The sequence below is a fragment of the Mercenaria mercenaria genome, chromosome 7, assembly GCF_021730395.1.
Source record: "Mercenaria mercenaria strain notata chromosome 7, MADL_Memer_1, whole genome shotgun sequence".
NCBI lineage: Eukaryota > Metazoa > Mollusca > Bivalvia > Venerida > Veneridae > Mercenaria > Mercenaria mercenaria.
The window spans coordinates 33,122,992-33,141,465 of record NC_069367.1 but is presented as its reverse complement, the minus strand read 5'-3'; the positions used below and the strand labels follow the sequence as shown (position 1 = coordinate 33,141,465).

Here is an 18,474-nt window from a genome sequence, read left to right as displayed (position 1 = left end):
AGTCAATCCCTTTTCAGTATAGTTTTTAAAACATAGATCAACAACTATCTTCCACCGTATAAACAAAGTGTGGTCTAAACTCAACTTAATGCATCAAGTACTGTGAATACTGCTTCATTAATTTAAGAAAATGTTTAGACATTAAACACACTATCGTGGCCTTATATATGTCACTGTCAGTTTGCGACTGGATACTTGTATTTCTCTTTTTCTTCATGCAAATCATGTATAACTACCATCATGGAAATACAAAAGAATACACCTTTTCTGTGGTGCATCTTTAAAGGGACTAACCCACACATTTTAGGCGAAAATATTTCCTCTTAAAAATCCATAAAAAATGTGGGAAGACTACTCTAAAGTTACTAGTGGTACAAACATTTTGTATTAATAATTTTTCAATCATTTTAGAAAATAACCAAAAGTCATTTTGACTAAATCAGTTGTAAAACCAAACTGCGTTTTGAATATAAATCAGAAAAAATTTACATTCTTCCTGTGCATAAAAGCAATTGTCCTAGATTATATTTTTCACGCGAAACTGTACTTTCCGTTCACGTGTAATTATGCAAACTTAAATGAAATGTCTAGAAAATTTTGTTCCAACTTTTCATAGGGAGGACCTATTAAAAATGATCGTATTTTTGCAATGTAAAGTGACTTGACAGTAAAGTCAATCTATTTTTTGATAAATGGGTGTTGTGATCCGAAGTATATAGTCATGATATATAGGGACGGTGTTAATTCGACTGGTATCTTCGTTGTTAGATGCGATTATATATTGTGGGTTATGATAAATTTTGATCAAACTTAAACATGTTTATTCAACACTAATTGCACTATGAGATTATATATTTTAGACAATTATTTTTCTAATAGTTATTTCTCTTCCTGGCTGTCCAAACTAAAACCTCAAACAGCAAATTTTTATGGAGCGTCAAGTATTTTTAAAAGTCTTGATAGTTACAACTGCTTTGTCTGGTGACATTGGTTGGATAAATATTTGCGTCGAGGAAGATATCATCAGGCGTGAGCGAATCCTTCGATGGAAAACACTTTTATCAGGGCATCAGCGAAGCGTATATTATTTCTGTAACTAACACAAAGCAGTGGGTACAACGTTTTATTTTATACCTTGCTATTCTGTATGTAACTAAATTTCGTAAAAATGATATCAAAGGGCGGGAAGGCGGCAGCATACTTTTTTAAATCTAAAATTCATTCTGAAATGGTTACCACAGCATTAGGCTTCTATGGAATTATTGTGTTTCCATTCTCTGACGTTATTGTCACCATTAGATGTTAACAAGAAAACTTCTTGACAGATAAAAATGTGTTAAATCGCTTATATCATGTCTGTGAATACTGTTCTTTTTCAAGAAATTTTAGACTTCCACTTGGGCGCCTATTTGTCACTTCTTTGTGATACTTGTTCTCTTTTCTACTGCAATATGTATATACCTAGGGATACAGATATTCTTGGGCATTTTAAAGGCTACCACTTTAGGGAATGTGTTCGTAAATCATAAGAATGTTTTGAAGATCTCTAATCATGGGTTTATAAAATGTTGCCAATATTGATTAAAAATATTACAGATAGTAAGATGTACTTGAAATAACAAAAACATCTTTAATATAAACAAGAAATAACCAAACTCATTTTGGACTTACAAGCTGTCAAAAGGTAAAACAAACGCATCGGTGGGTGAGCGCGTAACTGACCGCTCATAAACACAGTAATTTTAACTGTTTAAATTCATGTATATCATGATATTATTACGAATAACAGCTAGATTGTAGTCAATTGGTAAAGAAAATATGAATTAAAATTACATAATATTGTCATTAGCACTTAATATATGTTAGATTTTTTTCTAAAGTAATTTTTGGTTGCAAATTGCACATTGCTTCAAAAACAAATAAAACGTTTTGTGAAACAGACGGATTTATGAGTGATCCAGATCGGGAGGTATGGTTGGGAATATACGCACAAGCTAATCGTATCTGTCACAAGTTAGTAAGGGTCGCGATACTTTACTTACACGCTTATACTATATTAAATATTGGGAGCATTTTTTAATAAAATATCGGAAACACACGGGATATGGAAACTTGTCAGGGAGAAATGAAATGAAGAAACTACAATAAACATTAATGGATTTATAGGTTCCAAATATCTTTTCTACTGATATTAAAGTAACTCAGTTTTGGCTGGCGAGAAAGCTACCTGTACCATTTTTCACGTCTTTGGTATGACGCGGCCAGGGGTCGAAAGCACGACCTCATGCACTTGAAGCAGGCGCGTTACCACTAGGCTACCGAGGCGGTTAACATGTTTAATTCCACTAAGTTCGTCATAGAATGTGTATAATACACTGAAAAATGAGAGTTGGTGAAAATAATTAATTTAAATTTTTTTTAAATGCAAGAAGAATGAAAATTTTCTGCTTTATTTCAAAAGCGTTACAACGGTTTACTATGTTTGGTTACTTCTAAGAATATCTCGCGAAAATCTTACATGTCATATGTTTGTACCACAAGTAGATTTCAGAGTACTCACACTTTTTATGTTTTTTTTTTGAGAACAATTATTTTCACCTAAAATGTGTGGGTTAGTCCCTTTAACAATACTGCTTCCCGCCTTTTCAAACTGAGTCACATTTTTATAGTGCAATTTACGTGTTATGAGACAGAAAATAGGCCAAAGTAAAAACATATAAGCTGTTTGTTTCCCACTGTACTTTGTGAACATAGAGTTTTACCTAAGAAATAATATATCTCTTTTCGTGCGAGTGATATAATAATACGCATCTGAACGACAAACAATTATTTTATTCAAGACCAAATCACTAAATGAGATATATTTTTTCAATTCTAGCACGTTACCAAGGATTTTAAAGTACATACTTGACGACATCCATTAAATATTTGCCTGCTTTCTGTTGGTTTTGTTTCCGACGACCCGCTATGCCGTTTGACGCCATGACGTAATAACTATAACAACAGAAAAATTAAATGTTGTGTAATAACACACAATTTTCAGCCTTCTTTGTTTAACGCCTCGTCCCCTTTTTATCATCCGACTCTATATATTTCTGCCGAGGGTCACTAACACACCAATTAATTAATATCATATATAGCATTTGACCTTTAAATCAAGTTACAAACATTTTTTTTATCGTTGTGCAAAAAAATTCAACATGTCTATTTTGTAAAAATAGTCCCCCTCTCTCTCACTCTCCCCCTCTATCTCTGTCTCTCTCAATTCGAAGCATTATGTGAAAGTTACTTGAAACATAAAATTAGTTCTCTTGGCCTTTTCATTTAAGTTTGCATCAATTTTACGTGATATGTGAGAAAGTCATGTAGTTTTTTCGCGGGAAAAAATTATCTATATAACTGACATGTCAATCACATTGTAGTCACACACGGGACAGCTGCTCAGTAAAGGTAAGTTCTTTTCTTTGATTTTGATATCTAAACAATGCGCAGTTGTGGACTTTTACAACACCAAGGGTGATTTAATAAATAATGCATCTGAAAGTACATTGAACAAATCTAAATGTAATACAACGATTTGTATGGTTTTTTTTAGGAAATACATTAAGCATAATATGGCTATAACTGTAATAGTTCATGTATACTATAAAAAGTAGCGCTTTTCGAACCATTTACTTATATATAACCTCTATGTGGATAGCTGTTTCATCTGTTTTTAATAGATAATTTAAAGGCTTATGGAAATTTAATTTCCTCGAGTTCCGTTGCAAAGTGCCAACTATCTCAAAGATGTTGCTATGTAAAATCACCCGTTTATGATATTTCTTATAAAGAAATAGTTTTAGGACCGAAATGTAGAATAATTTCATATGAAATAAACAAATTTATTACTCAGAATTTGCAGCGGCTGGCGTTTTTTTTTTTTTGGCCGCCAATGATTTATTTTTTAAAATGGGGTACAAATATTTGAAGCATTTATAAAATCTTATAAATCGTCAGTGGCCTTATATTTATTTGTAAAAAGATTTCCGTTTCATTTTAAGAAATTATTGAACAATGTTACGGCGCTTCCACGGTGACCCTATGGTAGCACGTCTTTAGACAGGGTTTACAGGCATTCTTTCGTTGCCATGCAACAGAAATCCATTGCAATTTTAGAAGTGCTACATCTGGAACAATTACACGACAAATAAGATACTCGTTACTTTGAGCCGCGCCATGAGAAAACCAACATAGTGGCTTTGCGGCCAGCATGGATCCGGACCAGCCTGCGCATCCGCGTAGTCTGGTCAGAATCCACGCTGTTCGATATCAAAGCCTATTGAAATTAGATAAATCATTAGCGAACAGCATGGATCCTGACCGCAAAGCCACTATGTTGGTTTTCTTATGGCGCGGCTCATTTCATTGTTGCTAGTAATTAATATTCATTCCAACCCTCCTCTAACTCCGCGTCGTCTTTTATTTAGTTTGTATTGTTTACGCGTCACAAAATAACTGTCTTCTTTTGTATTTCCATGATGGCAATTATACATGCTTTGCATGAAGAAAATGGGAAAAAAAGTATCTAGTTACAAATTGACAGTGACTTATATAAGGCCAAGGCAATGTGTTTAATGTGAAAATAAATTATTAAGTAAATATAGTAGCATGCACAGGACTTGATGTATTAAGGTGAATTTAGACCACACTTTGTTTCTACAGTGTAAGATAGTTATTATTCTATGCTTATATAACTATGCTGAAAAGAGAATGACTGAATTAAGTTTGCAGATGAAGTTGTGAAAACATATTTATTCAGGGAGGGCCTAAATTGTCCACCTGTCATATTGTAGAATAGCTGTATAATACCAGTATTATTAGAATAATTTGCACGAAGTTTATGTGGGAGGAAAAAGTAGGTCACTAGGTCGTGGTGGGTTTAAGGATATTCTGCAAATTGAAATTAGAAATTCATATGTAAAATCAGCATCCTCGAAACAGCTTTGGAAATGCAAGGACACAAAAAATAAATGATAAAACTTGAAATGATATATATGTAGGTAAATTTGCGAGCATGAAAGCTACGCTGAACCTTCTCTCCACAGTACATTGGAAGAAAATCAGTGAAAATGTGGTGCAAAATTTTTGTATCGTATGCAACCCAAACTGCTACAAAATATGTATTTCCAAATCGAAGAAATGCCAAAATAGTGCATACGAGCGTTACTTTTTCAAGAAAATGTTTTTAAACATTCTAATGCGCTAAACACGTGCAGTTTTTCTAAAACATTTCGCCGCCATGTTTATTTCAGGGAATTAAATATATGATTGTACCTTTACCACAGATTTCCTTAATGAAATATATATGTCTCCTTATTCATGTTTAGCGATATCCAATTAGTATAGTTTTGCACAGTTTGATCTCCTTTATCAGTTACCGATCCTTTACATTTAAAGAATAAATGCAATGTGTAAACATAGTATTTCGCTTTACACACCTCACTTGGACAAGAAAGCAGTTTCACTTAAAATTTGTAAGCATCTGCTAGCAAAATATTAATGAAAGATCGGAACTTTTTCTAAATAAAGTTCAATTTCAATCATTTTCAAAATCTGGAAATATTACACATTGTGTTGAATATATAAATAAAACAAATCCCCAAAATAAACCAATTAAGAACTATTCCGGGAAACTAAATGTTTCAGCCGAACAACGCATTTCAAGATGACACATAACTGATTTTTCTTTGTAAACAATGTCAAAGTTCACCTGAGGGAAATTGTTGACAAAGTAAAGGTGCTTACTTGCTTCAGTTTTACGTCCTGTAGAAAACAAACAATTGCAACTTTAAATGTATATATGTTCTATAATTATTCCAATATCAAAAACGGTCCGAACTTTTCCGTGAGAAATAAAACGAAGCAATTTTAACTATTTGTTTACACTTCAACCATGTGAAATTAAAGCCCTGCTCCGCGGCTATTCAAATTCTATTGTGTGTATGCAACCCATGATTACAATAGGTAACAGTTAACGGCCACGTGCCACACTTCAGCACGCAAAACCACAGGTATTTCATATAGAATTATATGTAAAATATGCCCTATTTTGACAGATGTCACTGTTCATAGTCAGGATTTTCATGCTTTTTAAGTGACAATTCAAGGTTAAAAGTTAAGACGGGAGCAGGGCTTTAAAGGCATGTACTATCATGAGACTCCCGTACATTTTGAAACTGAATTTACTTTAAAGTATGGTGTCTCAGTTGAGCCAGTTACCTGTTAATTTCAGAGAATACACATTAAAGAAGTGGTTATGACATTATGCATATGTACGAATATTTTAAAGTCTACTCTATATGAACGACGATAGAAAGCAAGTGTGCACTCGGCAAATAGCAAGTCTATTATTTTCAGGTGTATACTAGACACTGATCCCAATGTTCGTAAATTACAATCAGATGAAGATCTCGTGATCCTTGGTTTCGTAGACTGCAGTCTTAGTACTGGACCGCTGCTTCCGCTGTCAGCACCGCAGTAATATAAACTCAGTGTCCATTTCTATGCCGGAATTGCAATACTCATTTATTATCAGTTTTAAATCTATGAAAAAATATCACTCTTTAGCCAAGATATAAAACAATACTTTTGAGGTATTACTGATTTTAATCATCAGGTTTTTGCGCGAAATCTTCAACTGATTGCATTTTGTTTGTTTCGTAGTTACCTACAATTGTATACAAGTTGTATTACCTTCGAACATATTTGGCTGTACATTTTTTCTGTGATTTATTCTCACTGTGTTTTTAAAAACATCCTGCATAAATTCTCAAATTGTATAAAACATCGTTAAGTCAAAATTGGTTAGTTTACGACGCATAAAACATGTAATAAGGAATCACTGTACACATCTAACTTGTCCCGGACCAGTATGCGGAAATACAGTGGCCCAATGTTTCAAGATTGCCTGAAAAATTATTTGCATATATCGTGATAAAGCAAATATTTCGATTGTTCATATAATTTATAAATAAACAATTACGTATGTGTGAGAAAGTTACGTTAAGTAATTTCGGTGCCGCAGAAAGTGCCGAAAATTCCATTTCCACCGATTTTTCCATGATATAAGCAGCGCGTAAGTACATCAATTCCGGTTTAATAAATTAAACCTTTCTTAAACTTGCACAATCCTTGAAACGGATTTTGGATCGTTGCTAAATCTTGTTCACATTAAGTCTTACAATTTTAGGCAGTTTGGTACACCATACATAGAAAAAATCTTGTTCACACATCGCACTACTTTTATGTATGCTGAAATATATGTATGTATGCTGACAATTTCGTTATAATACATGCAGTGGTCAGATTTGAAAACAGATTTTGCAATAAGTTTAGTTCTATTCAGTAAGACAATTGTCCTGTGCATTAATTGAAACTTTGAACCAACTTTTGCCATTCATGAATTTTTAATAAAGTAATTGAAAAGGATTTATAAATGTAACCGAAAATTTGGAAAATTACAGGTAAACTATCTGCTTAAGTTTGTTTATTTCTAAATTTCAGTTTTATTAATGGATCGCGATAATTTTATTTTAACGGTACTTGGTAAAATCCAAAAACAGGTAAAGCAGGTATATTATTCGATAAATGGTGTTAATTTGTATAATGAAGTATACTTAAGTTTAAATACGAAGTGTTATACCAAAACAGATTTGTAGTCTAGTGGATTGTGTGTCGGACTTCTATTCTTTTTATGTTTGTATGGTGTATGATCGAGTCCTTTTTTTGAATGATTTCTACTTAATATTCTATTTCTGCAGGCCTTTTTTTCTTTCATTTTTTTTTTATTTATTTGCTTATTATTTCATTTTCATGTCATGACATATATGTGTACAGAAGTTCATTAAAAAGCACTGTCGGTATCTGAGTACTCATCCGGCTCGTTAGCAGTGTCTGTAGCCACTGACCTCAATGATGAAATGCTCACATGAGTCGTTATGAATACATGTTACTGATATGTTTTAAACATATAACATTTTATTAACCTTCATAATGTATTTAACGAACGAAACTTTGGTTTCATTTTCCTTGCAAAAGTTTTCTTTCTTCATTTAGCAATGTTAATATATTCAATGTCTATTCTAATAGGAGATCCGCTGCAAAATGTCAATCAGTATTCATTTTTCGGGTAAAAACATGAAAGAAAAATAAAAAAGTAGCTCGTCCTGTATTCGAACCTGCACCGTAAGCTTACAAATCATACATGTTAACCACTACACCACGCCGCTTCTTACATAGGTTTTGCGATATAAGATATTTGTCATGTAATGTGTCTACCTGATTCCCTAATTCATTGTTATGGGTTAATCCGGTATTAGTAAATAAATGCCACAGTTATCGCGTTTTGTTAATACTTTTTATACAGCTACTTTTAGTTAAGGTCTTGCAAACTGAGCTGTTCTTGTGCTATGGAACAGCGGTATTTGAAAGTTTTGGTTCACTGTATTTTCACACCACAAATGAAGCTCACTCTGAATTCAAGATTTCGAAGTACCTTAAAGACGCGCCACAAAATAACTGTATTCTTCTGTATTTCCATGATGGTAGTGATACATGATTTGCATGAAAAAAGTGAGAAGTACAAGTACCTAACAAATTTACTGTGACATATATAAGGCCAAAACAATGTGTTTAATTTCTATGAATGTAGCATTAAGAACAGATTTGATATTTTAACCTGAGTTTAGATCAAACTGTTTGTAAAAAAGTTTGTAGATGAAGTTGTGAAAACATTAATCCAGGGAGGGCCAAAGCTTTCCACCTGTCATGTGATATCCTCTTGTAGGAGAAAAACAGTAGGTCACTAGCTCGTGGTGGGTCTTTAAACATATTGTCTTGTCCTAACATGTCGCCATCCATTTGTAACTAAATACATATATTTCTCAATTTTTGCATGCAAATAATCTATTACCATTATGGAAATAGAAAAGAATACAGTTATTCTGTGGCGCGTTTTTCACAAATGATATCGTGCTGTACTCGTGCAGCCGTGCTCCCTGTGTTTTTGTAATCCTTCGTTATATATAACTAGTATGGAATCAACATTTTTCCTCTATCATATGGGCTCAAAGTAATTCATTTTCATGGATGTGTATGTGTGTGTGAATATTTACTACCTATTTTTAACTCAGATTTCAGACATTATCCAAAAGACGAGAATGGACTCATCCATGTGTATAAGGGTGTTTGTTTTATGTGCCATTATGTCAGCAGTAGTTGCTCTTCCCAGTTTGAGTAAGTATACAAAAATGGAAACCTTGTTGTTACCCTGATATGTCGTGGATGTTAGTTTTAAGTAGGTGTTTTCTAAAACGAGATCTACTTGCCGTATAGGTCTTTTCCCTAATACCGAGTAACCTTCCGTCTGCCAAGTCTGCCTGCCTGCTCATTCCACAAGTTTTCAAAGATATGTTTCAATATATATATAAAGGTACTCGGTTACCTTAGTTCTGGAAGGGTTCGTTATCAATGCGGATACATTGTAGCAATAAGCACAGGAAAGATAACTCTTGCGCGTACTTGATTCAGAGGTCCGTAAATTGAAATGCTCACATCCGCTGTTCAAAACCTCGCTTGCCTGTAATATGTTGCATTGAGAAAAATTGAATATTTCACTAAAAGATGCAGATGAGCTATTATCTTAACCTCACATGCTAATTCTGTCATTTGTCACTGTGACGTCAATTTTCAGTAAAAGAATCCCCACAAAATATGGTACTAAAATACTAACACGACATTGATCTATTTACAATTTAAATAGTTTCGGTCCGTTAAAAAATAGTCAAACTTTCTTCTTATTAATGTTTAGTTTTCAACACTCGGCAGCCACTGAAACTATGTTGGACCCAATTGTCTTGATAAAGCTGTGCCAAGTATGCATGTAAGTATTTTATCACACAGTTTGCTACTTTTACTTTTTTCAGCTTACGACTGCACTTCGAACGACGATGTTCAAATTTCCGGCTTTCCTGCAAATTCTTACTATTACGCCATGCAGAATTCCACTCAATGCAATGTAACGGCCTCAGGAACATCGATCTCAATTTCGGGCTGTTCAAAGGTAAGATCTTTTTTGTTTTGAGTTTTAAGTCTTATCTGACAGTTCCCTAACAGAATTTTCTGAAATTCTACTCAATTGTTGATTTCGGTAATTGAATTAAAAATAGTCAGTAACGAATATAGCTAACGTTGTTCGTTCTATTTTTTTTTTGCATTTTTCATTAATGCAAATGGGACTACCAGACTATGCAAAAATGTCCTATTTTTTAGGTTTTGAAATTTAACTTAAACTTTTTAGAAGTTGCTAACATAATTTATCTCAATACTTAAGCAGATTTGAGAATTAGAATCAGCACTCAATGTGAAAACAAATGACATTTTCAGAGTTTGGCAGTAAACCAACCAGATAAAAACTGTTACATGTATACATGTTACATACATCAGTTCACACACCACAGTCCCGCATCAACTCGTGCACTACGAGTAGTTGAGTACTGCCTCTGGAGCACTTGCACCAGACCAGAAAGAAAAGAAAAAACACTGAAAATGTTATACCCTACACCTTGGTGTACGTTAAGAACCATGGTCATGAACGTGAATGTACTTACTCATTTCTGCCAGGCAAATGTGTACTATATACATATTGAACAAGTGGTATTTATCTTCCGGAACTACATTAGGGAAGTTCATCCAAGTATTTTCTGTAACGTTGACGAAAGCATAAAATATGCGGAGTGTCTATGTGATATGTAATATTGACACAATGGCACTGCTGCACAATGGAAGATGAATTACTTATTGTTCAATAAGCATAGTACCCGTTTTCCGAAATGTATGTTTTAGGTGAGAAATACGCGATTGAAATGGATTAGAGCATTTTCCCGTTCATGACCATGGTTCTCACTCACAGTTGGCCATTAATTCATAAAATGATTTTCATTTCCGTATGCAGTGTTCAGGTTTTATTCTACGTATATTTTGCTAAATGACGTCATGGCGTTACTTCTGTTTCATCCACGTGTATTTTTCACTTATACAGGATTCAGAAATTTTAGTCACGTACGGTTCCTATTCTGACATGGAGACGTATGGGTTGCATGGGGGAAAGACCGTGAATGCAGTAAAAGTTACGTGCAATGAGATCCCAGCCGCAGGAAACACGCACAACGTTAGCGAAATATTTTCGGCAAAGTAAGGAAATTCCTTATTCAAGTTGAATACAATTGATCAATTTCAAGATTGTGATGGAAACGCCAGTCAAACGCGAGGATGAACTACGCTCTTGAAAAATTACCGATCAAACTTAAAACCGAACGGAACCTCGTTTACTTTAGTCATACACATTCCGTTTATATACTAGCGGAAAAAAGAAACTGTGCATGTGTAAAATGTTCATGTATCGCTCAATTTTAAAAATTAAAGCTTGAAACTTTACAAGATGTGTATCCCTCTCGGTCATTTGCTGATGTAATAACCATATCAACTGAGCTGGTGTTAAATAAAGGTCAGATAAAACCCTGTTGAATTTTTTTTGCGATTTCTTATATACCTCCTAAGTTATAGCATATTATACCCATGCACAGTTTCTTTTTTCCGCTAGTATACTTTTCTAAATTTAAAATGAGAAATTTAAAGAGGCTGCATATATGCTTTTGAAGTTAAGAAATTGCACATTGTACACTAGTTGAATTTTGAAATAAACAAGCGCACTAGCTGCTTACCAAAATTGTTTCGAATTTAACACATGACTTTTAAATGAAGTTTACATCATTTTCTGCTTTCAACAAACGAGCGTATAATTTCAATTGTCTTTCGTATGACTGGTTCTGTAAAGAAAATACACAAATGGTGGTTATAAATAGTCTTGATTTTCTTTAGTAGTAAGCAACTAGGCATTTCGTATATAAATCGCAGCATTTACTTTGTGTGCAGAGTGAAACGGCATATATTTAACAATATCAAATTTCTAAGTATATACTTCTGCATGCATGGGATGTTTTAATGCTTTGGTGTATACTGGAGAAAATTGTAAATACTTTTATAACACCCTATTATACAATATACGGTATTGTGTATTGTAGGCATAATACATGTTTTTGTTTTCTTCGTATTATAAACACAAGTTTTAGCAGGAAGCAAACATGTGTTAACGCTATTCTAGCATAAAACGCGCATAAAGTGATAAGCGGTCATTATGTCTCCCACCACACAGTGGTGTGGGAGACATATTGATTTACTCCAGTCTGTCTGTGTGTCCGTGTGTCTGTGTGTGTCTGTCACAAAGCTTGTCCGCACTCTAAGTCGAACATTTCTCATCCGATTTTCACCAAACTTGAACAAAATGTGTTTGACCATAAGACCTCGGCAAAGTTCGATAACTAGCCAAGTCTGTCCAGGCGTCTTGGAGTCATGGCCCTTGAATTACCAAATATCGGTCTTTTTACTCTTGTCCGCACTCTAATTCGAATATTTCTCATCCGATCTTCACCAAACTTGAACAAAATGTGTTTGGCCATAAGTCCTTACCCAAGTTCGATAACAAGCCAAATCCGCCCAGGCACTTTTGACTTATGGCCCTTGAATTACTGATTGGATCCACTCATCCAGACCATCTAATTGGATCCACTCGTCTAAAACATCTAGAGAAACTAACATTTTTCATAGGGGCAGTTGTGGGAGACATGCGCTTTTCTCAAAAGCATCTCTAGTTGTCCTTTGTTTTAATCATACATTATAGGGCCATTATATCTGTTACGTAATTTAAATTCAAATTGAATAGTCAATTTCAATATCTAATTTATTCATTTGTCAATAGCTTGACCATTGACGAGACGCAGTCTGTTGACCCGTCCTACAACGTAACTTCAGATCTTAGCAGTTACAGTGTAATTGTCGGGGATCAAATCACGTGGACAATCACTTTCCCAGGTACAGTCTTCTTTCTTGATTTATTAGTTATTCCGTCCATTCTTACACAACCCGATTTCTTTCCTAAAATGAAAGAAACAAATTGTTGTATAACAATAGGTTATTTTCTATTGAACATATTTGTCTTGAAAGTTTTTCCTACTTATTATGAACAGCACAGCTTGGTATATTCTTTATGATAAACCAAGACTTTGCGTAAAAAATAAAACAAACATTCGCCCGAAGGGAGGTTTCAAATGCTTTACAAGTGGCTTAAAAGTAAACTATATTTTAAAAATATTTCACCTAGTCATGAAACCATGTAAAGGGAAAAGTGGGGGCATTAATGTCCTATGGTTATACATCTAGTTACAAACTGAATTGTGGCATTACCTGTGGGATATATCATTTGCATTACAGTGGAGTATACGCTAGAAGTAACCCAGTGCACAGCTAGTCCTGGAACCAGCTATGTCCTGGCGGAAAAAGTCGACCTCATATCCAGCGGAGGGTAAATGTTCTCATTTGTTGTTTTCATTTGCTTAGACACGAGCTAGAAGCTTTCAATAGTATTTTATTTATATGAATTGATATTTTGAACAAATTGCATCAGATTCAAGTGACCTTTTTGAGAAGGGTCACGGGCATTTCAATTAAACCTTTGCAGTCTCACTGAAGTAGTGAGGGACAATATGCACTCCGCATAGGTTGTATGTGCTTTATTAAGAATATCTCACTGGAGATGCGGATAGAAATACCTGGCTTGAGGGTAACTGTTTAGGATGTAACGAAGATCTGCCGAGACAACTTTTCCTGCACCAGCAAACATACGTGAAAATCCTGTCTGGCATGCAGCTTTAGCGGCTGCATGTAAAGCATGTACATGAAACTTGTTTCGCTGCATGTTCGGTAAACACAAGTCGAGGCTTCGCGTTATTGATTGAAGCATTAGGAAGGGTAAAAAATGCTGTGTTGGAAATCCGTATAGAATGTTTTAAATTGATAAAATCACAACGTTACTAAACAAATAGCTCTAAAATAGGCATACATAACGTTTACATTTTATTTGACCAAAAATAGTATAAAGAGGCAAAATAACAGTTTCGTTAAAATCCATTTCCCTACGGAAAGCATCAAGCGAGTCATCAATTTACTTTAATAAATTTTATTTTATGGTCCATGACATGAACGCTCCTTTACCGATTGTTCAGCGAAAATTTTAAAGAAATCGTAGCTAAACTTGATTCTATAGTCACTTACTGTACAACTTTTTATAATAAAAAATAACGTGTATAAGAACATTAAAGGTTATTTTGTTTTACAGATGCCATGTAAGCAGTGAACTTATCAGCAATTTTACAGACAACGGTGATGGAACAGCGTCTGCAACAATTGAAGCTTTCAAGTTCTACAATAACGACCAAGTTTTCTTGACATGTGATCTGAAGGTCTGTCCAAGCGGCTCGACCTCGTGCGACGTAAGAAAACAGATTTTTTTCCACGATGCATGACTAAACGAAATATTAAATTTATCTTGTCATTTTTATAAATAGACATTTGTTGCAGTAAGAGGGATTGTTAAAGACACATAGTTAATATTGTTTCACATAGTGGGGCATACACACAAAGACTTTAAACCGGTCTCATTCTTGCAACGTGTATTCAAATACAATCTATTATTGTTATTCATTAGAGCTGATATGTTGGTCTCTTCTGTGATTCTTGAAGCATGACATTTTTGTCAATTCTGCACGCAAAGCTCGTGTTGCAATTGTCATACATAACCACAGCGCGCATTTTCAAACCACATTGATGTCAATTATAATCGTGTATATTTTTTTTTTTTCAAAATTTCCAGACATTTTATTCAATCAAACGTCTATTTATTTAGAACATTAGTTTCTTGCATCCTTGCACAAAGGAGTCTTGTTTTATTGAAATATCGTGCATTCATTGTTACTGAAATACTGAACAGGCTACCATCCGAAAACACTACGTGGATGTTACAAATTACGTCAACTTCACCTTTCAACTTTTTGCAACGTAAAAATCAACCATCTTACCATGATGTAACGACTTCTATTCCGACGACTATAATTTTGTATATCCGAAATTGTATATCCGAATAAGATTCTGTATGTCCTTCAGTAGTCACGCTTCATGTAACACAGAAAGATAACCACCTTATTATCCTTATTTAATGTTAATATGTCACAATTATTTAGATTACGAACTACTTGCAGGATTCAGATCGTTAGATGGTCACAATCTAGTCATGTGTCTTGTGAATCTATTTCAAGCAGGCGCAATGCCCGTCACTGCGTGTTTTGAATGACTATACGATTTTTAATTAAAGGTTAATTAATTCATAACGTAGAAGAAATGTGTATACAATGTAGGTACACCACCCACACCGTTAAAGCTAAAATATGACGTTAAGCATTACAAAGATATAAAAAGTGTATAAACTAAATTTTCTTGCAGACTCAATGTGCAGGTTCCAGAAAGAGAGAAGTAGGAGACATATTCAAAAGATCCGCTCCGGAATCAGAGACTGTAGGATTTTACCCAAAGCAGGTTCACAACGTACTGACAGTTATTGATCCGAGCGAAAACAGCGCCATGACAGGTAACTAAAACATTCTCATCTGCAACAATTGGAGTATTTACAACCTATTCAAACAATATTTTACATTTCGACACAGGAGAGCAAGAGGTCCAACTGCATATAAAGCAGTTAAAACTTCTTCGGTTGTGGTTTAGTCACTGTGATACTTTGCGATTTACTGCAATTATGATATAAATTTACATAAATGATAGATAACTTACATTATACATTTATTTAATTGCTTTCTGTTCAATATTCGAAGCTATTGCCAGAGGTATGAAACTCATTAATTTTGACTATTGACCTGCCAGCCATTCATTAAGTATTTTATCACTCTACAGCAGAACTAGATGTTTTGACTGATCGATATTCACCATCTGTTTACTTATAAGCCCAGTAAACAGGCGTTGAATATAGACTTGTCATATAGCACAAAAGTATGGATCGATTTATTTAAGGTGTCACGTAATAAATTATTATATATAGTGCAAATGGGTAGGGCTACAAGTTTTATCGACATTAGCCACAGCCTTATACACGCATTGCCACCCTACAGCGGTTCGTAGCTGTCTATAAACCATTTACCAAAATTTTAATGTAAATTAAAATAAAAAAAAACCATAAGGCATTATATTCCTCTTTACTAGAGTTGTTTCCAATCTGTCAAAAATGCATACGGCGGAATCTTAGAAAAATGATTAAACGAACGCTAGTTATTTTTCAACTATAAAGCACGGGTATCAATCATCGCCAATACAAACAAAAATCTACAATTTTCAGCTTTACAGTTCTAAGACTATATTGTCATATTAAATCTTGAAGCTTGCACCTTCCTGCAGTCCATTTCCGAATTCTAAGGCATATGCAAGTAAAGTGACAATTCTCAATTCTTCAGTATTCTTCATTGAATTAAAATGATTGTTCTCAATCATGAACAATTATACTTAAGTTTACATATAGTTAATGTTAAAAATATTTTCTATTTCAGTTACTCCATTTGGATGGAGCTTTGTGTTCACCTTGACCTTTGTGCTCTGCAACCGTCTGACCAGCGTCTTTTGATAGCAACAACAAATGCCCTGCACATGGAAAATCCATCTGACGTTTGCCACGCTATACAGCTGTCAGTTTTGTCGCATTGTGCATTGTTACATACGTTATTTCATGTTTTGAATACGCATTTAAAATGATCAAATATAATAAATTTTTAAATGTATACTTTCGTTGTCGTAGTTGGTGACATTACTGTCAAAGGCAATCAGCCATATACAATATGTGTGATATCAGAAGACAACGGGGGGCAGTTTGCTTAGTACAAACATTGTAATGTACACAGCCTTTACCGTAAGCTCACAGTGAATCTTTTGTGAAAGGACGTAAAATCCTTTACTAAATTGTCAATTAAGGAACATTTAGTATTTAAATAATAAGAATGAGTGGACCTTACTAAATGTTGGTACTATTCACCATGTCCAATATTTCACGAGCTTTGTAAATCATTGAGGACGACCTGTCTGTTCAGCAGATCAATAAAAATCATTACACGATATAGATGAACCAATCGGATCGCATGATACCTTCATTTTACTTTATAAATTGAGACGTTATGACGCCAACTTATTTGTTCACCCATATCGCTTAAATGTGTTGAACATTGATCTGCTCAACTGGCTCGTTATCCTCAATGTCACGATACGGACTTGGTAACGATAGGGGTGAGGATGTGTCAGGCAGCCGGTTAGCTCAGTCGGTAGAGCATCCGCCCTCTAACCGAGGGGTCCCGGACTGACTTTACATTTTTCTCGCCCTGTGACACTACAGGAGGTTAATTGTTCTAAATGTATGCGTCTTTTGTTAGAGATGGCTTGTCCGCAAATATCCCATAGAACAAGATTTCTAGATACGACCACACTATCCCATGTATTTTTGAAAATCGTCAATCTGGTGATACAACATCTGACTTTGTAAAATAGAACAAGGCTTTGCAAATACAACAAAGAAAATTCATTTTTAGTTGAATATTACTAATAAAGAATGACTGAACCTGCCGTACAAGGGATTAATAGGACTTTCCCTTGTTTGAGTTTACAGCAATTCTCATATATATCGAAGAAAATCAGCTGACCGAAAGTGCTAGTATGGCAATCCCTGAAAAGGTTTTAATAGCTCCCTGCCCCAACCATCAGTTCAGGATGCTGTACCGTTATTATAGGTGGATGCTCCGCAATGTTGCAGTTTTAATTGACTGGAACTTGCTCTTTACCCATCTCTAAGTTAGTTCAAATAGTTCCTTAGGCACTACCACAGCTTGGGGGGAAAGGAAACCTTACAATGCGTTCTTCACATAAATCTTCATCAAACTTTGCCTACTACATCCTTTAAATCCAATCACTAAAATCGACAGAGTTCAATCATAAAGTTAAAATAGGACTAAACAACTCCTAGTTTTAACAATAAAGCCTGGAATTTTGTGAATTTTGCATGAATTATACCCTTTTTATTTGGAATTTAGCGTGAATTCTGATGCATTTTCACCAATGTTAATTATTACTAATTGGATTTGATTCAAACTTTGAAGTAGTTATTCCACATTATATGACACTAGGAACATAACTCTTGCACCAATATTCTATAAATTATGCCCCCTTTTGCTTAGAATTATACATATGAAGTGTTCTGACACGCTTTATATTGCTTATTACTTACTGTTTTAAACATAGACTCTCGCTTTTGTCCATTGTATTCATCCACCTTTGGAATCATCTAATGTTCCAGAGATACCTATAGTTTCCTAAGATGGGCCCATTTTCACTGTCGAACATCTAAATAGTCGAGCGCTCTGACTCCTTTGATAGCTCTTGTTAACTCATTTGAGCAAAAAATGCTGAGAGTACCACCACAGAAGTTTACAAACAACA

The 18,474-nt window shown here is 34.4% G+C and overlaps 1 protein-coding gene across 1 annotated transcript; it reads left to right on the top strand.

Annotated features, from left to right (window-relative positions):
• Nucleotides 1–3,402: 3,402 nt before the first annotated feature.
• LOC123554558 (uncharacterized) lies at nucleotides 3,403–16,772 on the top strand. Its single transcript, XM_045344789.2, has 9 exons — nucleotides 3,403–3,450; nucleotides 9,174–9,276; nucleotides 9,966–10,102; nucleotides 11,081–11,232; nucleotides 12,857–12,969; nucleotides 13,369–13,459; nucleotides 14,273–14,426; nucleotides 15,433–15,577; nucleotides 16,545–16,772. Exons 2-9 carry the CDS (start codon nucleotides 9,201–9,203, stop codon nucleotides 16,616–16,618), a joined length of 942 nt encoding a protein of 313 aa, XP_045200724.2. The 5' UTR covers nucleotides 3,403–3,450; nucleotides 9,174–9,200; the 3' UTR covers nucleotides 16,619–16,772.
• The last annotated feature ends 1,702 nt before the right edge of the window (nucleotides 16,773–18,474 follow it).